The sequence below is a fragment of the Hypomesus nipponensis genome, chromosome 16 (assembly GCF_054491055.1).
Source record: "Hypomesus nipponensis isolate SF chromosome 16, ASM5449105v1, whole genome shotgun sequence".
Taxonomy (NCBI): domain Eukaryota; kingdom Metazoa; phylum Chordata; class Actinopteri; order Osmeriformes; family Osmeridae; genus Hypomesus; species Hypomesus nipponensis.
Window position 1 is genome coordinate 7,347,047 of NC_140376.1, and position 25,426 is coordinate 7,372,472.

The following is a 25,426-nucleotide window of genomic DNA, read 5'->3' on the forward strand; positions in this document are numbered from 1 at the left end:
GAGAAAGGAGAGAAGTGGAACAGGAGAGAGAGCCGAGGAAGAGACTCGCCTGGACTGTCTGCTGAGGTCCTCGTCTGGGTTCATGTTGAGATGCTCCACCCTGGCAGGATGTCACAAGGTAAAAACGGAGCACACCCAGAGTGATACCTAACCCACCACACAAACACACCCTCTAACCCCCCCCCCACACACACCCTCTAACCCACCACACACACTCTAACCTGCCACACACACACACCCTCTAACCCACCACTAACCCACCATACACACAACCCTCTAACCCACCACATACACACACCAAACCCCCTACACACAACCCACCACACACACACACACTTGTACACACCCACACACACCCAGCCCACCACACACCACAATATTGGCACTTCCCTGTGGAAACCATTAGTTTTTATTGTTATAGTAATTTTTACAAAATGTGCTTTTTTCTTTGACTCTAGAATGTTTAGGGCACAGGTTTGTGCTACATGACAAGCGGATGCCAATGTCACCATCATCAGACATACAATATACTATTTAATCATCATCAACACCAGAAAATCAAGTAAGTCACCTTGGCATAAGGAGAACATGTTCAGTTTAATATAGCAGACTTTAGTGCCGCCTTGTGTTCCAACAAGGCCAATACTACAGTAACAACAGCATGTTGTGGTCAAAGGAACACGCCAAGAACATGTTAAGCAACTGTCCCAGTTGTCCTAAACGGTCATGGAAAAAAGACAACCATAATTATTGGATCATCCAACAACGGAGTTTACCAGGAATACAGACACCCAGGAGAGGGGAGGAGAGTGGAGGGAGGAGAAGCCTGGCTCTCCTGTAGCTCCTCCAGGTTCTGTCCATCAGCCTTATTGCTGCCGGTCTGAACCTGAAACGGAACAGAACCAGAAACGAGGAAAGGAACCAGCAGCAGAATCAGAATCAAGACAGGAACCAGCAGCAGAACCAGACAGTGGGGTCCATGTTCTTCTGATAGTCTCTAGAAAAGGCTCAGAGAGAGAGAGAGACAGAGACAGAGAGAGTGTTGCAGGACCCGGGGTTCTGAACCAGCTCCATCACATCTTGTGCTTTAAACGCCAACAAACATCAACAAACAAACAACAATACCAACCCCGATCCAAAGTCATATTCAAGTCTAGAGAACAATTTGAATTCCAACACATCGTACACAAAAGTCCTATACAGCGAAACCCGACAGCTAACCCCAGAAGTGAGAAAGTCATTATATTTGATGGGTAGGAAATGACCACCTTGTTCCTCACGGAGACGCAGGCAGGAAGAGAATGCTGTCCAGAACAGAGCACTTCCTACAGAACGACCTTAGCTCGGTCAGTGAGCAGCGATGAGTGCTGAGTCAGGAATGAGAAGAGCAGGAGACAGGAGAGAGCTAATTTCCGGTCTCCTGGCTGTGCTGTCTGTGCTAGCCTGCTACTGATCCACCTGGACACGAATAGAAGAGTCTGACGCAGTGGGAGGTGAGTGGGGCTCAGGTGAGCTGTGTCTGGTCGGGTGAGCTGTGTCTGGTCGGGTGAGCTGTGTCCTGCAGGAGCAGCTGCCTTGGTCAACAGGTACAAAAATGCAATCCTAGAAGTAACGCTTGATTGGCCAAAAACAAAACAAAAAATAAATCTATTATGGAGTGTATGGTTGAACATAGTAAAAGGCAAGACCCCCCCCGCCCCCCCCCCCAAAAAAAAACCCCCAACCTAACCGTCTACCCCCCTCCCCCCATACACACACAGCAGATGGTTTCCATGGCCCCCCTCTCCTCAATGAGACAACTTGGTTTCCATAGTGACCCCTCGTCATCGTCGGAGGGGCTCGATTCCAAACCCGGAGAGGCCCCGACCCCCTCCACCCGGTCTGGGGGAGAGAGAGGGGGCCCACACAGCACACAGCTGGGGCTCGACCCCCCTCCGCAAACCCTCGGGTCAGAGGTCACAGCAGAGCGTCTGCTCAGCCTCCATGTTGGTCCAATGGTCGGGCCAGGAGAAGACAAGGACGCAGGGTCCTAGTGCCTGCCCCCAACACAACCCAGATAAACTTTACACCTCCCGCCCTTCCCAACACTAAACCCTTGAAGAAATAAGTTAAAATCTGACACATCTCAGTCCATCAACGGTTCATAGCGTTTGTTTACGTCACTTTCGATCACAATCTCAAGTTTCCATATATACAATAAAGTGAGGAACAGTTACAAGGCACACAATTAACATCTGGTTGTTTACAGGAACATAAATAAGGGAGATCAGTGAGTCCTGTGCTCTCCTCCAGCGCCTCTGCAAGCTGCTCTGGAGACGGCCCCCCGCTGGGGAGAGCCAGCCCAGAATAGTCCTCCGCTTGGGGCCGCCTCATCTCGCCGCCATGGCAACCGCGAGAGTTCAGCACGGCAACCAGGTGGGAGGCGGTTACGGTCGGAGGAGTCCCTGTGGTGCTCCTGGTCTAGCATGGGTGTGTGTGTGTGTGTGTGCGTGCGTCTCTGTGTGTGTGCAGTGATTGTATGTGTTTAGTTTGTGCGCATGGGAATATGTATTGCATCTATGTGCATGTTTAGTGTTAATTTGTGTTTAGTTTGTGTGTGTATACATAGTGTATATTGTTTGTATCGTGTGGAGTTTCTGTATATAGTGTGTGTTTGTGTGTGTGTCAGATGCTGTCCACGAAGCTGCCAGGGAACAGGCCTGTGCGTCCGTTCCTCTGCAGGGTGCCCTTGAACCAGCCGTCCTCACGCTTCCTGTGGACAAACACCACGTCCCCCTCCTTCAGCTCCAGCTCTGCCTCGCTCTGGGGGGGGTAGGACACCACCACCCTGTACCTGCCCACACACACACACACACACATAAACACACATACATACAAACATCCCCTTCAGTAATAATAAATAATACCAACATCACCATAATAAATCATTATTTCAGGATTTGATAGGCCAGCATCCCGATAATAATAATTAGTGTTGTTACAGTATTCGATTGGCTGGAGTGGACCTACCTTTCGCATATGATTGGCCGGGCGTCGTGCTGCAGGGAGAGGAGGGAGGAGCATGCCTGGCGAGGGGGCGGAGCTATGGGGGCGCACACGTCCAGTGGGCTGGGCCTGCGCTGGGAGGAGTCAGGTGCTGAGGAGGATGATGATGATGAAGAGGGATCAGGCTCCACACGGCTGCCACTGTGGTTGCCTGGGGAGACGGAGGAGGAGGAGGCGGTCTCGGGGCTTAGCGCCCCAGGGAGCCCCTCACTGGCGGTAAGCTCCGCCCCCAGCGTGGGGGAGGAGGGAGGGGAGGGGCGAGCCTTCCTCTTGTTGGACGACAGGAGTTTCAGTAGACCCTTCTTCTCTCTCTGCAGACACACACACACAGAGGGAGATGAACACACACACACACTATCCTCCGCTCCTTACCACAGAGAGAGAGACAGAGACAGAGAGAGACAGCGAGCAACACCCACCTTGCCGTCCTTGTCCAGTCGACAGGCTAGGGAAGCCCCGTTGCCGGCGGTGGCCCCGCCATTTCCGGGCGCGGCGGCGCCGTTGCCGGGGGCAACCTCCAGGGAGGCTGCGCTGACGTTGGGCGGCGTCAGCGAGGCGGCGGCACAGCCCAGCGCCACGGAGGAGGAGCGCGGGGGGGCGGGGCACGAGGGGGCGGGGCAGGAGGAGACGAGGCAGACGGAGAGGTGGGGCTGGGGATTCTGGGACTGGAGGGGCGTCACGGCCACCGTGGGGCGGTCCTGGGTCGCTGCTGGAGGGGAGGGCGGGGGAACTGTTACTCACACCAACATGTTCTACACACACAAACCCTACTACACACACACACACCCTTGAGTGCCTGGTTAACAGTCAACTCATCTACCACACACGGTCTACACACACACACACACACACACACACACACACACACACACACACACACACACCCCTTCCACGTAGTACGTACCCGTTCTGACAGCGTTGCGTGCCTGGTTGACAGTCATCTGAGAGTTGACCAGGACTTTGGGCTGCTGGCTGGTTGCCACTGCAGCTGGTGTTACCGTGGCGGTGGGGAGGGGACTGGCGGGGCCCGGGCACAGGGAGGGGAGGGGCTTGTTGTCAAGGCCAGGGGTGCTGGAGGAGGAGGAGGTGGTGCCGCGGCCGGCCGGGGGGGTCCCGCTCTGGGGCAGCTTGGGCTGAACACTCCCTGACACAGTCCTGGAGAGGGGAGAGGGGTTAGGATGGGAGTGTGGTGGGTCTGTGTGTGTGTGTGTGTGTGTGTGTGAATCACAAGCCAAGCTCTTCTCCTGTCTGGGCCCTCAATAGTGGAATCATCTCCCCACCTTCATCAGACACACTGACTGTCTGCACCTTCAAGAAAAGGCTAAAGACACACTTGTTCCGGGAGTACAATGGTACTTAAAGGTCCCATGAAAGTTGAAATGTTCACTTTAGGAAATTTAACATTATTTATTTAACATTATTTATTTAAATTTAATATGAGTTCCCCTAGCCTGCCTTTGGTCCCCCAGTGGCTAGAAATGTCAATAAGTGTAAGCCAAGCCTTGGGTATTCTTCTCTGCCTTTGAGAAAATGAAAGCTGAAACGCTCGGTTTTGAAAATCCTCTCCGTATGTCGTCATAAGGAGGAAGGTTACCTCCCCTTCAGAAAATGAGCTACAACTGTGCGAGCGCGATATCGTTTTTTCCTCGAGACATCATGGCTTGCAAACGACCGAAGCATGGCAGTTAGCCCCGCCTCTCTCCTCATAGCATTTAAAGCTACAGCACAGAAATGGCACGTCCTGAGGAAAGCTCATTGTGGGACTGCTCGTAGTGGCTGTCATTCTGCACCAAAGCTGAATTTCAGGAAAGAGACTTCAGATACAGTATTGGGGGACCACTAAGGCCTATATAAAAGCATCCAAAAACAGCATTTCATGGGATCTTTAAGAAAGATTTGTTGGATCAGATGTTAGTTTATTTCTTCCAGGAACACAATGACACTTATTGAGGGACTTGTTGCACTTGTTGGTCAGCTGTAACTGATTTAACTACTTGTACTCGCTGTGAATTATATTATTGTTGCTTGCTTTCCCCCAGGTACACTCTGTCACTTTAGAGGATCATGTCGTTTAACTGTAACTTGTTTATCTACATGCTCTTCTGGTTCCACCCATTGGCTCTTATTTGCTTTTCACAATGTATGCTGTTTATGATCACTGACCCTTTTGTAAAGCTCTCTCTTGTAAGTCGCTTTGGGTAAAAGCTAAATGACTAAATGTAAACATGTGCGTGTGTGTGTGTGTGTGTGTGAGCTCGGGGCGGACCTGCTGACGGGGCTCATGTAGTTGCCGGGGAACACTCCTATCCGGCCCGTGTGCATGGAGGTGCCCTTGAACCAGCCGTCCTGACAGCGCTCCAGAACCAGGAACATCTGCCCCCGCCGCAGCTCCAGCTCATCCTCCTTACGGGGGCTGTAGGGGAACAGGGCCACGTAGCTGGGGGCAGGGAGACACACACACACACATATATAAATACATATACACACACAAACCCACACCCCCAGCTGACAGAGGGGCGGGGGTACGGGGGGAAGGGGGGGGTCAAGGGTCAACACCTGTTTGGCCTCTCGTCTCCAGGGTCTCATCAGAGCCTCACTCTCACCCCTAACCCCTCACCCCTTGGCACATTACTCCTGCCAGACACCCCTCGCATCTGATGGGAATTAGATACGCATGTTCTTCCTCCATGTGTGTGTGTGTGCGCGTGTGTGTGTGTGTGTGCCTGTAGCTCGGGGTCGTGTGGAGGTAAGGGGTCACCCTCATCTCGTCGTGTCAAGAACATAAACACAGCATGTAACACTGAGCAGCCCTGTCTGAGTGTGTGTGCCTGCATGTGTGGTGTGTGTGTGACTGCATGTGTGAGTGAGTGTGTACCTGCACACCTGCATGTGTGTGTGTGTGTGTGTGAGTGTGTACCTGCATGTGTGTGTACGTGTGTGTGAGTGAGTGTGTACCTGCATGTATGTGTGTGTGTGCGTGTGAGTGAGTGTGTGTGTACCTGCATATATGTGTGTGTGTGTGTGAGTGAGTGTGTACCTGCATGTGTGTGTGTGTGTGTGTGTGTGTGTGTGCACTCACACGGTGGGTCTCTGTCTGCTGCCCTGGTCGCTGGTGCAGGGGGAGGATCTCTGGCCGGCAGCCAATGACGAGGCAGCTCCCAGCGCCGAGGACTGGGGGGGCGGAGGAGGGGGAGGGGGGAGGGCGTCCTGCAACACACACACAGATCAGCAACTAGAAACCCAGTAGAACCCAGTAGATCAGAGAGAGAGAGAGCAGAGGACAGAGGGGTGGGGGGGACAGAGGGAGGTGGAGAAAGAAAGACGGACAGAGATAGACAGATCCAATTCTCCAGGGCAGGGGTTGTCTTGGTACAGTAGTCTGCTCCTGCTCCTGTCCCCCCCCCCTCCTCCCTCTGCTCTTCCTGATGTCTGGGGTTGTTTGTTTCTTGCTAGGTAACGGCGTGCCGAGTGGTGAGGACAGTTTAACTGGTAACATGTGACACGAACGACACGTCCTTCAACACAGCAGAGCAACACGGACCAAGAGACACCAGCAAACTGCCTGCTCTCTCTCACTCCCTCCGCTCCGCTCCCCTCCCCTCCCCTCCCCTCCCCTCCCCTCCCCTCCCCTCCCCTCCCCTCCCCTCCCTCCCCTCCCTCCCCTTCCCTCCCTCCCCTCCCTCCCCTTCCCTCCCTCCCCTCCCCTCCCACTCCTTCCCTCCCCTCCCCTCCCTCCCCTCCCTCCCCTTCCCTTCCCTCCCTCCCCTCCCTCTCCGTCCGCCTGTTTGTTTGCTCTTCCTAACCCTAATCAGCCAGAAACTGAGTCATAAACGCAATGTTTGTCCCATGACGAGCCCCAGCCCTCACACTGCAAGGACGAGGGATTCCTCCTTCCCTCTTCCTCCCTCACACAAACACACACACCCCAGCCCCAGCAAACACCTTGTCTCAGACAGCAAACAGGAGCTGTTGGAAAGCAGAAAGACCCTGTCTACGTCTGACAGCCCTGAGGAGCCTGGGGATGAGGGGTGTGTTTCTCTGTGTGTGTGTGTGTGTTTCAATTTGAGTGCGCGTGTGTCTGTGTATGTTTCTGTGTAGTTGCGTGTGTATGAATGAATGTCTTGTGTGTTTTGATGTCTTCTGTTTCTGTGTGTGTGTGTTGGTATGCAGCTGAATGAGGTAGATTGTGCAGACAGTCTTCAGACACTAATTATCCTACACACCCCCAAACAATAGCACCTAGACATCACACACACACACACCCCCAAACTCCAGCACCTAGACACCACACACCCAGGCACCTAAACAAACACCCACACCCAGGCACAGGGCTGAAGAACAATCTGGAAACATGCAGGCCTCAGTGCTCAGGTTCATTTCAGATCCATGAGCTGTTCTGCATGAATTAAGTACTTTTGAAACGCTAAAACACAGAACAGGAATGTTTGCTGCTGTACAGCTGTGGTCCATCCATAGTCACTTCCCAGAACTATGCAAACACACACATACACAGAACCAGCCTTTCAGACCCACAAGCACGCACACACACCACCTACCACAGGGATGGATGCGTAGCTGGTCTCCGGGGGGAACGTGAAGACGGTTGCCGTGGTGACGGGGCTGCTAGGGGGCGGGGTTACAATGAGTCCGGTGGTGCAGATGTGAACCTGAGGAGGAGAGAGAACTGAGCATGAACCCTGGGGAGGAGGAGGACGAGACTGAGGAGGAAGAGGGATTTTCTCCATTTGGATGTGCCTTCATCCATCTGATCCCGCATGTCTGGTTCATGTTAGAGCAGGACTGTACATCTGCCCTAAAAACGGCCCTTCGCATGGAAGCATCTGGCTGACTGAACCACAACAGTGAGGGCCCTGGAGATCCTATTGGCTGGGTTTAGTCACAGGCCCACTCAGCCTCCACTGTGATTGGCTGAGTGAAGCCAGTTGTGTGTGTGTGTGTGTCTGTGTGTGTGTGTCATGGTAACATGGCAGCTCACCTGTCCGTCTGTCAGGGAGTACTTTAGTGTGTGTAGATCGGTGGTCAGAGCATTTGACTGCAGATTTCCCCCTCACTTTAGATAAAAGCATCTGCTAAATGAATCCATTAAGCATGCTCCTTGCGTACCACAGAGCATGGTGGGAAAGCCATGTCTATCTGTCTGCCACATCCCATCCCCCCCCCACCCCCAACCGCCTATCTTCAGAGCCTTGCAACCACCCAGTATGCCATTCCAGGGTTGCCGTGGAAACCCCAGGGGCGGAGCGAGAGTTGACTGCGGGCAAGTGGAGTCACGCTTCTATGAGTTCAAACGCCTGAACCAAGAACCAGCCAGGGTGGGGCAGCGGTGGGGGGGGGGGGGGAGGGCTGTTTGGAATTATGTGCCTGGGTGAGGAGGGCTGGATGGAGGGTGAGGAGGGCTGGATGGAGGGTGAGGAGGGCTGGATGGAGGGTGAGGAGGGCTGGATGGAGGGTGAGGAGGGCTGGATGGAGGGTGAGGAGGGCTGGATGGAGGGTGAGGAGGGGTGGATAATTACTGACAGAAGAGTGGGGAATTTCTAGCGAAGCAACAAACAAATGTGGTGAGACAGGATTGGTGGTTGTTGTCGTGTTGCGTGACTGTGGGGATGCAAACAGAGAGCATGTTTACAGCGCTGGGGAAGAACACACACCCACACAGTACACACAAACACACACACACACACTTCTCTCATTCAGACATCAAATACAACAAGCAGGGATACGTGGAGTGGGACGGTTGTGGAGAGATTCCTTCAGAAAGAGAGAAACGAGAGGCAAGAGTACATGTCGAGTCCTGTCCTCTCATCCCCCCCCAGTGTTCAGCCCCCACCCCTCCCCCTCCCCCTCCCTTACCTGTGAAGGTGCGCTGCAGGAGAGCCCCCCGCTCATCTCCCCGATGCGGGCGGCCGCCGTGGGGTTGGAGGAGCTGATGAGCACCGGCCCGCTGATCTCCATGGAGTGTCTCTGGGGCGGGGCAGCCAGCGAGGGCTTGTGGGACATGGTGAGGGAGGTGAACGAGTGCCGCTTCTTGGTGTTCTTCTTGTCCCGCGGCCCGCCGTTGGTCTGGGACGAGGACGAGGCCCCGCCCTCCCCAGAGTCCCCCCCGGGGTCCGACGGCTTGTCCAGCTCGATCAGCTGGCGGGCGGCGGAGTTGAACTGGAGGGGGGGGAGGGGGGGATGGGGAGAGATGGGGAGGTTCAGAGGTCACAGGTTCCAATCTCCTGCTGTGTACGTTGCTTCGGATAAGTGTCCGAAGCAACAATGAACAACAGTGCTCAATGAACAACATGATTCTCGTCTTTAATAATATTCTGATTGTTAGAGGTGTGATTCAGTCCCTGCGAGGTCCTGTTCGCTGGAGAGGGCTGCGTGTATCATCTACCCCAGACGAAGACAGAGGTCTACTATGACATTCATTTAGCAGACATTTCGATCTGAAGCGAGGGCGCCGGGCGACCCTTCCTCACCCTGTTTAATGTTTATCGAGCTCTGCCAAAGTTCAACGTGGGTGTTCCCTTGTCAAATGTAAGTGCGAATGACCAACTAAATACTTTTGATTTGTCCTTAACCTTGGAAAGAAAAAAAAACTTCAACTTCTGTACTTGACAATTCAAAACACGACAACAAGCTTTGGGGCCGGAAGGAGTCTTCCTGAGACGGGCCGTCGCTTCCTGTCCAGCCCTGACCTACCTCGGGCGAGCCTCGCGTCTCCCGCTGAAGAGAGAGCAGCTATTATGAGACGCTTCTCTCAAACACAGAGCCCTCCGCATGTTTACAAGGGACTATTATGAACGCGAGGGAGGAACCATTAGACACTTTCTAAGGAACGGGCCCGCAACACTTCAAACAGGGAGGAGGTGAATCACTGGGGAGAGAGAGGGAGGGGGAGAGAGAGGGAGGGGGAGAGAGGGGAGAGAGGGAGGGGGAAGGAGGGAGAGAGGGGTGATGGGGAGAGAGAGCGAGAGAGAAAGAGAGCGAGGAATGGAAAGGGGGGGGACTAGAGAGACGGGGGAGAGGATAAAAAGATCTGCAAATGTGTTTTTTATCAGAGGCCTCAGCAGAATCTCAGAGGAGACGGCGGAACACATTAGGAGGTGCTGAACCGGCGGCAACTTTATTTCCAGGGTTTACTACTTTCAGCAAAGAAGAAAAAGAAGGAAAAGGCTGCGGAACACAGTGGCAGGTGAGCGGAGAGCTAATGTGCACATTTAGAAAGATGTCAAGCTAGCAGGAAGACTAAGGCAGAGCCATGACTCAGCATCTTCCTCTGCTACAGGGGGATAATGGAACACCCGTCTCCCCCCCCCCCCCCCTCTTTATTCCCCCTCCCGACTGCAACTTCTTCTCACCTCCACGTAGGATATGGGAAAGATCCCTATTTTATCCCCCAACATGCCCTCGGCCCAGTTTTCGTCCACTCTCCGGATCACCGTCAGCACATCGTCCTGAAACAGACAAGGGACAGGGTGTGGTTACCGGGCAGATTAGTCATGAGCAGGCAGGGAGACGCACAGGGTGAGGAACAGAGGCGGCCGTGTTTTATGAAACAGGAAGTGCCCGTGGCGCGGGGGCCATATTCAGAACCCTGCTGAGACACAGAGCTGGATCAGCACTTTGCTGTACTAGAACTGACTTTCTGTGCTTATACGGTGTAAAAACAATGTAGCGCGTAGACCCCCTGGAGACCAGAGAGGGAGGGGGGTGGTCCTACCTTGGAGAAGGGGAGGCAGTCCTTGTCCGCCTCCTTGTCCTTCAGCTCAAAGTCGTACAGGGCCTTGCACTGCGGCGGCGGCTGGGGAAGGGGCTTGATGACCTGGACGAAGTTGGTGGGGAAGAAGCCGTGGACGCCGCCCAGCTCGCCGTGGTACCAGTTCTCGTCCACCTGGCGGCGCAGGATGATGAGGTCGCCCTTGGCGAAGCGAAGGTCGCCCGGCTCCTTGCCGTCATAATTGTAGAGGGCCTTGGCACAGGGGAGCTGGAGGACACTCTGGAGACAGGGAGGGGGGAGGAGGAGAGGGGGGGTGGGGGGAGGAGGAGAGGGGGGGTGGGGGGGAAGAGGAGGCAGAGTTGAGTCTTGGTCCACATCAGCAGTCATGGATAATTGAGGAGCACTCAGAACCACATTCATTAAACACTGGAGACTGAGGAAGAGGGCTCTCTCTCTCTCTCACACACACACACACACACACACTGCATGTAATCGCTCTCGAAGCTCCACTTGTTTCTCCCTTTCTTTCCTTCCTTTGAGGGATGGAGAAAGAGGGAGAGAGAGAGAGAGAGAGAGAGAGAGAGAGAGAGAGAGAGAGGGGAGAGAGAGAGAGAGGGGGAGAGAGAGAGAGAGGGAGGAGTAGTGAGAAGGCCCAATTATTAGAAGAAGCTTGGTCCCAAACAGGCAGGAGTAGTTACTATGGAAACCCACAGCAGAGACAGTGTGGTTGGTGCTGGCCAGGATGCAGTACAGCAGGAGAGAGTGTGTGTGCGTGAATGAGTGTGTTAATATGCGAGTTGTGATTGTGTGTGAGAAAGTGTGTATGTGAGTGAGAGTACATGTGTGAGAGTGTGTGTGTGAGTGTGTGAGAGGAACTTCAATGAGGTCCTTTCAGGACGGTCGTCCATGACGATGGCTGCAGTCCAAAGCAGGGTCCTGGACGCCCCCAGCCCCTCTACACAGGACCCCCTTCTGCGGCCCCCCTCCCCCGGCCCCCCTGCCCTCTCCTTCCAGCCCCCATATACAAGAGCCTCTCATGCGGCACCCCCTAGCTCCTTCCCAGCCCCCAGCCCCCGTCCCACCCCCCTAGACAAGACCTCCTCCTGCCTCCCAGACCCCTCCCAGCCCCTCCAACCCCCCCTGCCTTCCTCTCACTAGCTCCCAAGTACTCAGAATTACAATCACAACCAGACAAGGCGAGAGATGGAGGGAGGTGATGGGAAGAGATGAGGAGAGGAGAGAAAGAGGCACAGAAAAACAGGCCAGAAAGAGGGGAAGATGGTGAACTCGGGCAGAAAGAGAGGGAGAGGACAGGGCAGAGGGAATAGAGAGAGATTAAAGCAGAGCTACGGCCTTGTTAAAAGCTAATGAAGCATTTTAAGAGCAAAGAAAGTGAGCACACACAGAGAGAGAGAGAGAGAGAGACAGAGAGAGAGAGAGAGAAGAGAAAGCGAGAGTGAGAGAGAAACAGCGAGAGGACTGATGGTGAGCCAGGCTGACATTGCCCCCCTGCTCAGAATCACACAGCCAGAACCACTAAGCCAATCACCCTGCAGCGTGGTCAGGTGGGGGCAGGGAGGGAGGGAGGGGGGGGATAGAGGGGTCCGGGGGGCAGGGAGAGGGACAGAGGGAGGGGAGGAGGAGAGAGGGAGGGGAGGAGGAGAGAGGGAGGGAGAGGGGAGGTGGAGGGCTGGAGAGGAGGAGGGACCCTGCAGCAGAGCTGGGCTCGTCTGAGGGGAAGCGAAGGCCTCTGGTCCAGCCCAGCTTGCCGGGGGCATGCTTTTGTCATGTTGATGCTAATGAATGAAAAACACCACTGTTTGTTTCAAACTGCTCGGGCTGGGCCTGGAGAGCAGGAGGAATCCAACCGCCACTCATAAAAAGACGAGGCCTGCAGTGGTCTATGCACACACCCCTCCCTCCCTCCCTCCCTCCCTCCCTCCCTCCCTCCGGGTGGATACCCTCCTCTGGCCTCACATTCACATGTTCATATTCCCCCGGCTTAACTCCGAGAGAAGGAGGGGGAGGGATAGAAAAAAGGGGTGGGGGGGGCGGCAGGAAGTGTGTAAGCATGTGTATTCATCGTATGTATGCTGTACATTTTTGTATGTATGTATGCATTCATGTGTGCGTGCATGCGAGAGAGACAGAGAGAGAGCAGGCTCCCACCTAGAGCGAGAGAGGAGTGTGTACCATCCAGCCGTGATCTGTACCAACACAGTTAAGCCCGGGAGAGAGGACTGGGTCCTCACTTCCTCTGTCGGGTAGCACACACACACACACACACACACACACACACACACACACACACACACACACACACACACACACACACACACACACACACACACACACACACACACACACACACACACACACACACACACACACACACACACACACACACACACGGTTATTTCTGCTGGTCTACAGGAAGACACACACACACGGTTATGTACAAACAAACAGATAGCATTACTGCTACACTCAATGACTTTGCCCAGTCTTCACACACACAGATCGGGTCACTGGCTGTAGCGCAACAAAGACAAAATGGCTGTTCGCTTAGTGTAGTTACACCTGTGTGTGTGTACATGGTGTATGTATATATGTATGTGTGTGTGTGTGTGTATGTGTATATGCAGAAACCTCCTACCCCAGTTCCAGACTAGTCTTCATTAAAGCCAACCCCCCCCTCTTCCCTCATCACCAGACAGTGGGTCTGCCTCGTCTCCCCCCCCACCCTCCCATCACACATTCCTAGCCAGGGTGCAGCCTCACTCTAGCCGAGCAAAGCCCATCCCCAGCCTCTGCCATCCCCATCCCCATCCCCAGCCCCAGCCCTAACCCCAGCCCTAACCCCAGCCCCCCCATCCCCAGCCTCAGCCCTAACCCCAGCCCCCCCAGCCCCAGAGTGTGTGCTTGCAGATGCAGCAGGTCCAGCTCCCCGGGGGAGTCATCACAGACGCCTGAGGGGCAGCGGCCATCTTGTTTTCATTAGAGCTCCATGACTTTAAATGGATTCCTAACAGCCTTGTTTACGACCGCCGCGAGACCACCTCACACCCCCCCATGCTGAGGGGTTTCCCACCGGCTCACACAGGGGCGCCCAGGACCAGGCCCAGGACCGCAGACCTGACGGTGGAGAGGAGGACGAGGAGCAGAGGTATTCTCTCTCTCTCCCCCTTTCCCTCCACCCACCTCCCTCCCGCCTGCTTTCTCCTCCTCCTTCTCTCTGTATCACTGCTATTCTCTTTCTCACACGTCGAAACCAAGAAACAAAAGAGAGAGAGAAACCCACAAAAACGTGTACCCCGGTTCCTATGGCAACCCATCACAGCGGGGTGCAGCAGTCTATTTATGGTGAGAATGTAGACTGAGGGGAGGGGGGGAGGAGTGGGGGGAGAAGAATGCCCCTCTCTGGTTGAGGAGAGGCCCACGCAGAACCAACCAGACTAAAACAGAACGCCCAAGTTCTCCAGAAGACCGCTTCATCGTGGAGGGTAGAAGTGGTTTGTATTACAAGTGTACTAATTGCACCAGCTCCCTCTAACTTCCAGTTAAAAGTCTCACGATACACTGAGGGATGAAACACACACAGACATTCTCTCACTCACACACACACACACGCACACGCACACACACACACACGGCGGCCAGATGGAAGCCTGGGTGACACATGACCGTGAGCAGAGCATCTGGTAGCTTCAGTTCTCATCTTGATACCGAGTGTCTCCATATGAACAAACACAGATATTCTTACCCCTCCAGCCTCCCATCCCATCCCTCCCCCCCACCCCCACCCCCACCCCCTCCTCCCGGACACAGATATACCCCTGCTCCGATGAGTCCCGTTCTCTTTGACATCTCGTGGAACGGCCGTGGGCTTTGTTTACCTGGGGGAGGTGACGGCACCAGGATGCATTGTGGGAAGACGACAAGCAGGCGGAGTGAGTGTGGCTCTCTGGGCCACACCCCCTGCTCCACCACCCCCCCCCCCTCCGCCCACCCACCCAGGAGGGCACAAAACACCTCAGTGCTACCCAGGCGCTGACCCCAGACCCCTACAAAAAAACACCCTCTTTACAAGGCCCCCGGAACAAGGCCTCATGGGAGCTGTAGTCCCCGGCGGGGATCAGAGCTGTGCTTCCTGCAGAGAGGATGGGAGGCCTAGGAACTACGACCAGAGAGAGTTTTAAAGAGGGAAAAATCTATAAAAACATCACACACGGGGAAGCTGGAGAGGCGGGATCGTTTAGTAAGCTACAGATTAGTCATCAAAAAGAAAGCATTTTGCCAGGAAGGGGGCCTGGCTTTATGGGAGACTTGAGGCAACAGAGCAGTCGGCCAGAAGGTTTTCATAAAGCTGCTTGTGCGTGTGGATGTGTGTTTGTGTTCCTGTAAAGCAAAGGTGTTATTTTATGCAACTCTGCATCTCTGTGTACAAACCTTTTACCATTTATATATAAGCGCAGTGTGTGAGACAGTATGTGTGTGTGAGACAGTGTGAGTGAGACAGTATGTGTGTATGAGGCGGTGTGTGCGCGCGTTGTGTGAGTCGTCTACCTGGCAGACCTCCCTCCAGCAGTCAGTTCTGGGTGGGAGTCCAAACCCTCCCTCTCTCCCTCTGTCTCTCTCAGTGTCTCTCTCTCTCTCTGTGTTGTCAGAGCTGCAGTGCAGGACTTGCAGCCCACTCACATTACAGAGCAGGACAGGAGAGTGAGAGAGAGAGTTGGAAGGAAGGAGAAGGAAAGAAAGGGCAGGAGGCAAGGAGAAAACGCTAGATAGGGAGGATGGGGTGGAGAGAAAAGGGGGAGAGAGAACTTCCTGGGCAGGGAGGTAGAATGAGAGATGCAGAGTGGAGAGAAAAGGAAAGTTATTGTAATGTATTCACCTGGCAGAGCTCCCCTGCTTCTACTGGGGCGCACAGATCTGGTGTGCGCGCACACAGACAGAGAGAGAAATGATTCCAAAATAACTCTACTTCACCCTCTCTTCTCCCTCCTCCTCCTCCTCCTCCTCCTCTTCTTCTATGCTTGTCTCGCTAGGTGGGTTGATGGCTGCCTGCTTTGTAGTGTGTGTGTGTGTGTGTGTGTGGGTGTGACAGACAGAGCAGAGAGGATGTGCGTGTCGTGATGAGTGGAGAGCCTGAAGAGCGTTTCTACAGCAGCCCTGTTTCTGAGAGCCTGAACAACCACTTTCTCTCTCTCTCCCTCCATCCACGCTTCCCTCCCTCCGTCAGAGGCGGGCCTTGTATGCAGTATGCGGCACTATGAAACCCTTCCTAGGCAAGACTAGACTTGTGGGATCCAGGGTCCAGGCAGGGAGACAGGGTGTCCAGTACACAAGGGTGTGTGTGTCCAGTATTTGTGCCCACCTCCAAAACACCCACAGCTGAGATCTAACGTCTAGCTGCTAGAGAGGGAGAGACAGCGAAAGAGGGAGAGAGAAGGAAGGAAAAGAGAGAGATCCACCAGCTGTTTCCGGTTGTGATTGAGACCACGACAGATCTGCCTCTCCACAGGTTGTCCTGGATCCGGATCAGCCTGACGGAGGGACATTATGGGCTGTCGTGTCCCAGAGGATCCAAAGAGCAACCCGGTCTGACCTCTCCCTGACCCCCCCTGGCTGTTCCTGACCCTCCCTGATATTGACCAGTTCCACCAACACCCTCCACCCGCACTGATAACACTGTTCTGCAGCAGCCAATACATGCGATTGCGAGGGGTGTGTGTGTTTGTGTGTGTGACTGGGAGGGGTGTGTGCGTCACGCTGCACCTGTGTTTGAGAGAGGGTGCGTCCTCATTCAAATCCACCAGCTCAAACCTGGAGACATGAAGACAAACAGCTCTGGGCTCTTCCAAATAGGTCACCAGACGCCTGCCTCTGTGTGTGTGTGTGTGTGTGTGTGTGTGTGTGTATGTGTTGTGAGCACCTGCGGGTGAGTGTATAGGTATAACAGGACGGTGCATCAGAGCTAAGAGACTGTGCTCCACCTCAGTAATTATTCACACACAGACACACGAGAACATTGGACCTCTCTATTCCTGTGAGAATGTTAGGGATCGAAGACGCTCCATGTTGGAAGAAGACCCTTATGGATCACACACTCCCCCTCCCTCCCTCCGCCGAGGAGACAAGAGGGAAGACGTGAGGAGTAGAGAGCGGAGAGGATGGGAGAGGAGAGGCTGACCTTCCAGCCTGCTCCAGGGGTGTCCCTCCTCCAGGAAGCACATTCACACCCTCCCATGTTGGAGCTCTCACACATTAACACCCCTAATCACAGACCTCCCGCACCGCCCCCCCCCAGGCCCCGGCATGCCCCCCTCCCCTGCCCTGCCCCCCTTCCCGGCCCTCCTCCCCTGGTAGCCCCCCCCTGATGGGGCGGGGAGAGGGGATGTCACTCAGGGGACAAACCCAGATTAACTGGGCCCCCGGGCTCCACAGCAACCCTGGAAACCTTATCTGCACCCTGCTGAACAACAAACGAGGAGATCTGGAGGAGACAGCAAGCCTGCTCTCTCTCTCCCTCTCTCTCTCTCTCTGTTTGTGCGCGTGCGTGTGTGTGTGTGTGCGTGTGTGTGCGAGGAGACCACACATCTGTGCGAGCTTCCAGAGAGGCGAGGAAAAGAGTTTGCACACAGAGGCCAGAGTAATGGACCAGGGGTTAAAGGTCAAACTAGTGAAAACTTTACTCCCACCCAATCAGGAATCAGACCCTCAGGACGGGAACAAAACACTTAACATGCCATGCAGCCAATGGCCCATGGACATCCAACCCTGGCCCACCAATCACAACACAAGGTCATAGGTCAAGCAGCTAGGCTAAACACAGGGAGGGATGAGGCGGGAGGAGGGGGGCGAGACCATACTGTGGTGGTTTCCCAACATAGGACACAGTCACAGTTACACTGGTAGAGGACCAATCAGATGCTGTTACACTGGCAGAGGACCAATCATATGCAAGGACTTTAACCAGCACCCATAAACACTAATGGAGGCTATTCTGTGTGTTCTCTAAACACTTGCTGTGTTCCTGGCAATCTGACCACCCACAGTTTGTCACAACAGGTGTAAAATGACTGAGAGCATTTGGGTGAGTTTAGACCTCATGATTGTGCCACCTACAGACTGGGGATGAGAGGGGGAGGCTGGGGCTGGAAGGAAGAGGCTGGGAGGAGGAAGAGGCTGGGGCTGGGAGGAAGAGGCTGGGAGGAGGAAGAGGCTGGGGCTGGGAGGAAGAGGCTGGGAGGAAGAGGCTGGGAGGACGAGGCTGGGGCTGGGAGGAAGAGGCTGGGAGGACGAGGCTGGGGCTGGGAGGATGAGGCTGGGAGGACGTGGCTGGGGCTGGGAGGAAGAGGCTGGGGCTGGGAGGAAGAGGCTGGGGCTGGGAGGAAGAGGCTGGGGCTGGGAGGAAGAGGCTGGGGCTGGGAGGAAGAGGCTGGGGGGAAGAGGCTGGGGCTGGGAGGAAGAAGCTGGGGCTGGGAGGACGAGGCTGGGAGGACGAGGCTGGGAGGACGAGGCTGGGGTTGGGAGACTGCAGGGCTAGACCACCCAGTGAGTAGAGCTGGAACACCAGGGTAAACCATCACATCTCCACGCACAACAAACAGCTGAAGCTGTGATCCTGTGATCCTGTGCACACAAGCTACAGTTGGTACAGCTCAGCCAATAACAGGCCTAAACACTCTCCTCCAGCCAATAACAGTCCTCCACCAGGAGGACTAGCAATAGCAGGCCTTATAACAGGTGAGGACCCTCCAGGTGAGGGAGCACCAGACGCTCCTCCTCCCCCAGCAGGTGAGTCTACCCTCAGGCTTCCAGCAGCCCTGGCGCCTGCCTGCCTGTCTCACTGCCTGTCTCACTGACTGCCTGCCTGTCTGACTGCCTTTCTCACTGACTGCCTGCTTGCCTGTCTGTCTCACTGTCTGTCTGTCTCACTTTCTGACTGTCTGTCTCACTATCTGACTGCCTGTCCGTCTAACTGCCTGTCTGTCTCACTGTCTGTCTGACTGCCTGTCTCCTCTGTCAGGTCACGCACACAGCTACAGCCTCTTATCACACAGTAACCCCAGGCCCCAAACACACCTAAATATGATCAACTCCACTGCACTGGGACAACACACACACAAAGAAGTAGGAGAGGAGTGTGAGTTGGCAGTTTCGACGAGACCAAACAAGCCTGGTGTTTAGAGGAAAAACAGGGACCTATGACTCCCTGTGGCATTCCTAAGACACACAGGTACACACACACACCTTCTCAGGTCTTTCATCTTTTTAGAGAGACTAGTTCTTTTCTCCTCGGTTTTGTCTGATGTGAAACATCTTGGAAAGCGGGAAACACACACACACACACACACACACACACACACAAACAGACCCACCACACACACACCACCCCGGGGGACAAATATGGACTCTATAACGAGGTGGTAACCATAGCTACACGTTAATCACATGATGAAGTCCTTTGATCTGTTCACCTGGAAGCATAACTAGCACACACACAGAGACACAGCATAACCAAGCACACACACACACACACACCACACACACAGCATAACCAAGCACAGACACACAGCATAACCAAGCACACACACACACAGCATAACCAAGCACACACACACACACAGCATAACCAAGCACACACACACACACAGCATAACCAAGCACACACACACACACACACACACACAGCATAACCAAGCACTCACACACAGCATAACCAAGCACTCACACACAGCATAACCAAGCACTCACACACACACACAGAAGACCGAAGCACACACACACACAGCATAACCAAGCACACAGACAGACAGACACACAGGCCTACTCTGAGTTTCTCAGAGATGATTGCTGAAAGCAATGTGGGCTCACTGTCCAATCAACACTAATCTCATTAGCATTTTAATGGACAGAGGCTGGCTCCAGTCTAACCCGAGAGAGAATATGGATAAAGCAGGAGGAGAGAAGAGGGGGGAGAGAAGAGGGGGAGAGAGAGAGAGAGAGAGAGTATAACACAGGAGAACATTATACCGGAGGTTGCTGAAGACCACAGACAACAAACACCGTACCACTCCCTAGACAAACAATCAAAGAGTACCGGACAGGATCAGCCACTAAGTGTGTGTGTGTTTGTACAAAAGTGTGTAAGAGAGAGTGACGGAGAAAGACAGAGAGAGGGAGAGAAAGAAACAGCAGAAAAGAAAGAACTCAACAACATTCCCAGTGTGGCTGTGCGTGTGTGTGCGTGCGTGTATGTTCGTGTCAGTAAGTGGGCAGATTGTGTGTGTCACCGTGTAATGAGGGGTTTCCGTGACACAGCTGAGGTCAGCCAGGCGACCAGGGGGGAAGGCTCCGACAACAGCATGATGTCATAAAAGAGGGCCAGCGTGAGTCATCAAACCTCAGACGAGGGCGGAGCCTGGAGGTTTAACGAGCTACACCGTAAACAACATTCCAGCTCTCTATAAAAACACTGCCGCTACAAAGAGACGCTAAAAAACAAAGCGCAAAACATCTTTCTTCTTTTTTTGTTTGTTGGAAGAAAGAAAAAAAAAAAGCACACACATTTCAAGCTATTTCTGAGAGGGAACAGGAAATTGGAGTGAACTTCATACAAATCAGCCGGGAGCTAAATTGACAGCTTTTCATTCTGTTCCGTCCTTGGTACAAAACAATTTCCTGAAGATGGACATATATATATATATATACACGAGAGAGACAGAGAGAGACAGAGAGAGACAGAGAGAGAGAGAGAGAGAGAGAGAGAGAGAGAGAGAGAGAGAGAGGTGGGATGGGGAGGCCATTAGCGGTTACCAAACCCTCATTACCAGAGAGGCACAAAACGGCTTGATTCTATCCCTGCTGCCTCAGCTGAGCACAGCCAGCATCCCCTCTCTCCTGCACACACACGCAGCCAGCCTTTGCTGGCTCTGACCCCAACAGCCCTGAACTCTGACCCCACTGTACTGGCCTGATCTCCCAGTCCCGGTGGGTTAATGGAGACCTGGATGACCCAGGAAAAGTCAGCTGTATGAGTCAACGCATGCACACACACACCTGAGTGAAGTGAGAGAGACCGGCCTCAGCCAGGGTGTCACACAGCTGTCTACTGGGGACAGGGGGAGGAAGGACAAGGGAGGGGAAAAAAATGAAGGAACAGGGAAGGGGGTTGGAGCAGAGAAAAGAAAGGTGGGTAGGGAGAGAGAGACAGAGACAGAGAGAGACAGAGACAGAGACAGAGACAGAGAGACAGAGACAGAGACAGAGACAGAGAGAGAGCGAGAGAGCGAGAGAGCGAGAGAGCGAGAGAGCGAGAGAGCGAGAGAGCGAGAGAGCGAGAGAGCGAGAGAGCGAGAGAGAGAGAGAGAGAGAGAGAGAGAGAGAGAGAGAGGAAAAAAAAGAAAGGAGAGAGGAAGAGAGACAGAGGGGGAGAGAGAGAGAGCGAGAGAGGGGGGAAGGGAGGACAAGGCTACCAGCCCATTTGTCCCGTTTGCTTCTGACACCTTTAAAATATGGTCCTTGAACACCTCCGGCCACCTGCAGCCTCCCCCACCACACACACACACACACACGACGTCCGTGTCGGTCACAAAGTCAGATCAGAAGAAAAAGAAAACCCTGTAGTGATCTGCCCCCCGGCCACCAGTCTCTCTCCCAGATCGGAATCAGGACTGGGGGGCGGTTCAAAGACCAGGACACAGGAACCAAGAGGCCAAGACTGCAGACAATGGGAGAGAGGGAGGAGGAGGGAGAGAGGGAGGAGGAGGGGAGAGGGAGGAGGAGGGGGGGGAATGCAGGAGACGAGGGCAAGGGAGGGAGGAGATTAGAAGGGGAGAGGAGAGGACGGGAGAAGAGAGGAGAGAAAAGGAAAGGAGGCTAAAGGAGACTAGCCTCTCCCTGAGGAGCAGCACTCCCGGCTGGCCAGGGACCAGGCTGGGCTGACACCCAGGACTTTGATCTCCTCCTCTCATGGCCTCAGACTTCTTCCACCTGCAACCCCTCCACCCTCCAACACATACACACACACACACACAAAACCCCTGAGAAAGGGGGATGTACTTGGACTAAGCAGGCCTCAACAGACATTTATGTCTGTTCCTAGTTTGTGTGTGCACGTATGTCTACATGCGTGTGTAAATGTGTATGTGCCTATCTGTCTGTACGTGCACGGGTCGGTATGTGTGTGTGTCTTTGAGCGCATGTGTGTACGTGTGCGTATGTGTGCGTGCGTGTGGGGGGACCGGGAATCTAACAGGCAGTAGCTAGTTCTGAAGCCTTTATCCCCTTACCATGGCAGGGGGGCGAGGGGGGCAAGGAAGATCATGTAACAGATCGTGAAAAACCTCAAAGGAGACAAATAATGGAGCAGTCAGAAGTACACGGCTCTTATCTGAGCCGCCAGCGACTCGCGGCACATTCCAGAACACGGAGCCTGGGAGACGAGCGCTTCGAGGGAGCGCGGCGTCGCAACACCAGACACCTGCCTCTCTACACGTCTCATATACCTGGCCTCATTCAGGTCAGGGAAGGAATTAACAGGAAGGGCCATGAGACAAAAAGATGGCTGGAGATTTAAGGGGTTTAAAAACGGGCCTGTGTGTCGTAGAGATGGAGGCAGACACACAGAGATGCTGCTGCTACGACTACCTACCAGTATTGCTCAGTCGTCTGCTCTCACAAGTGATTATCCAGCACACACACACACACACACTTTCTCCCGTCAGCTGCTTAACCCAGACTAGAGCTGCTCAATTCCATAACAAGCTAATAGGATTCCACCTCTTTGGATCACACTACTTTGACACACACACACACACACACACACCACCACCACCCTCCGTCAACCCCCCCTCCCCCCCTCCAGAACGTTCCTTGACTCTGACCACCATGATCCAGTCAGAGCTAACGCACTTCCAGACGTCCATCTCCCACTGGTTTAATTCCCTCACAATGTGCATGTTGCTTTGGATCAAGGAGTCTGCTGGATGAACAGTCTGACTGTCAGGGACACCTGCTTCTCCCGTCTGACTCGCTGAGGGCTGGGTAACCAATCGCAGCCAAACAATTACCTTTTACTCATTTGATCCAAACATGAATGTTTGCATGTAGACAGACAGCAGAGAAAGGAAGGGAAAGATCCATGTGACATAGTACTAACTAAGCGTGTTTCAGTCAACGAATGATCTGTATTTACCAGGCACAGGGCAAATTAACCACATGTCAGCTACTAACAATGACAATATCTACAGAGCAACACTAAATTCTCAGCTATAATATGACATTGTACAGTGCAGCTAAAACGTCACAACACTTAAGTTCTGGACCTTTATGTAATTCCCACCCTGCTTGATCTAATAATAATAATGAAGTATTTATTTAACAGATGCTTTTATCCAAAGTGACCTACAGAGGGGGATTTGAACCTCTGATCTCCAGTCAAATGTTCTAACCACTGAGCCAAACCTATCCCCTTGATGTAGCTTTGCTGCAGCTGACCGGAAGAGAGATAAATATCTGTTGGCCCAACTACTGATGGCTCAGCCAATGTTGTTTTCAGCGCTGCAAGACAGCTGGCTGTCTTTCGGGTCCCTGTGATGATAGCTGTTCATCTAGATTAAAGCGCGCAGTAACGACACATGCTGCTTTTTATCCCCGCAGATTACGTTATGTTGCGCTGCGTTTTGGCACCGGCCAGCACAAAACCACATTCGCGCTCGCTCATCCATACACACCGAGCCACAAAGCGTTGTTACTCACCCTCACGGGCGTGCTCTTGGACTGAGTTCTCTGAAGCTGCGCTCCAGGTGTCCCCTGCTCCCTCGGCCCGACGGATTGCACCCTGACCCCGGGAACAGCCGTGCCGTTGGCGCAGACGCCGGTGGCGGGGCCGGGCCTCCGAGGCCGCTGTTTGATCCCGTCGAGAAGCCGTACCAGGAGGATATTACTGGGTAGCTCGTCCACTGCGCATTCCACGAGCGTCCGGCACTCTGGGCACCGCAGCTCCCCCCGCGAACCCAAGATGCCCTGAAGGCATCGCCGGCAGAACGTGTGCTGGCACGGTAGGACCTTAGCCGAGGCGTCCAGACGCTCGAGACACACCGGACACTCCAGCAAGTCCAACAACACTGATTCTTCCATTCTCGCCGTCCTCTCCTCTGTGAGTGGTTGCTTCTACTTCCGTGCTACAGGCATTGCGGAGGTGTTGAGCTTTGTGTCGGGAAACTGTGGAATCTGTCACGTCACTCCCATGCCGAGGTTATGGCCATAGCGTCAGCATGTAGCTGTAGTACACAGAAAGGGAACGTACAAACGGTCAATGGCTGTCATAAACATTTCTTGTCTCCGATCCAAGTCCAATTAATATACTCTGCACGGTGCACACAGTCTCTATAGAACTTTGCCAAGTCTTATACAACTACAAACTGTGCGGTATGTTACAAAGTTCACGAGTGTAACATTCCAAAGTCCCGCTGCTAGGACATACAGCTGGCTAACAACACTGTACCGATGCTTAGAGAAAAAAAAAATATATTGCTTGCTCCCAGTCCCGCGGTCATTAAGCATCGAACCCCGTCAACAGCACGATAATGGAATCAAGACCAGCGATGAGGCACACAGTGCCTTTGTCCGGTTTATTACGTTAATCGTCGTGGTCTAGCTGTGTCTAGCCACCGGGTATAACAACAAGCATCCAGACGAGACTAGGAAAACCGGCGCATTGTACAATTGTACTGCTTCGACAGTCAAACCCAGCTACGAGCTAGCGCTGAAAATATAACTTAATGTTGAGGCAAGCTTGAGGATCACATGAACGCAAAAAAATCGCTATTTTGTCTCTTGTTTGCATGTTTTCTCATAGTTAAAGCAGTTATTTAGTGGCTATAAAACTGTTAACGGGTAACACAAAACGTCAACCAACTTGGCTAGTCTAACTCCCGACAGTACGGGGGTTTTAAGAAGTTGTTTCCCTACAGTACTCGCGCGTCATACTTTGGTTAACTGACTGGATGTGAACAGTTTATTTGTTAACATGCTGTAATCTATGCGAATTTGTGTTTCTGTATGACTCGCCGAGAGTTATGTCTTAGCTAGAATATTCACGTTGTGTTTCGTGTTTCGTCCTTGAAAACAAGTCTTACCTCAGAAAAGGCCTCCGTCCAGCTCTCCTCTCAAAACTGAATTTCTCTCTAGACCCCTCTCTGCTAGCGCAAGCAAGGAATGTGCTAGCTGGCTAACTTAGTAAAGATGTGTTCGGAGACTCCTCGAGAGTCCAAAATGTTTTAGGAATTGTTTTTCAAAGCCTCTCTGTATCCTGATTTAACAATAGTAAAAAAAAAAACGTTTATTCGCCGGGGAATACGCGGTTACAGAAGCGCAGACAGGAGCAAACAACTCCGGCAGCACTCCCCGAACGCCATGATGAAGAAGTGAACTGGAGTGGATTCGTGGTGGAGGGCGTGATGTGTAGAGGAAGGGGGGGGGGGGGGGGGGGAGTAACACTCTACACGTGTTGTTGATGCAGTATTTACTTCCTTAAGCGATTATTCATTACATTTAACATGAAAATAAATAACTGACTTAATAAACATTAGTGTATGTAATGTATTAGGTTTTTCGCTACTTTTAAAAACCCTGGTCAATGTCTGC

At 53.4% G+C, this 25,426-nt stretch overlaps 1 protein-coding gene across 1 annotated transcript; it reads right to left on the minus strand.

The window, feature by feature from the left end:
- Nucleotides 1–390: 390 nt before the first annotated feature.
- Nucleotides 391–25,219, minus strand: sh3rf1 (SH3 domain containing ring finger 1). Its single transcript, XM_084676233.1, has 12 exons — nt 24,919–25,219; nt 23,537–24,060; nt 10,775–11,050; nt 10,413–10,508; nt 8,917–9,219; nt 7,602–7,712; nt 6,125–6,252; nt 5,312–5,482; nt 3,950–4,200; nt 3,465–3,754; nt 3,010–3,356; nt 391–2,833 (listed from the first exon to the last, which is right to left on the minus strand). The coding sequence occupies exons 2-12, from the start codon at nt 23,915–23,917 to the stop codon at nt 2,665–2,667; spliced, it is 2,523 nt and encodes an 840-aa protein (XP_084532359.1). The 5' UTR covers nt 23,918–24,060; nt 24,919–25,219; the 3' UTR covers nt 391–2,664.
- Between the last annotated feature and the right edge of the window lie 207 nt (nt 25,220–25,426).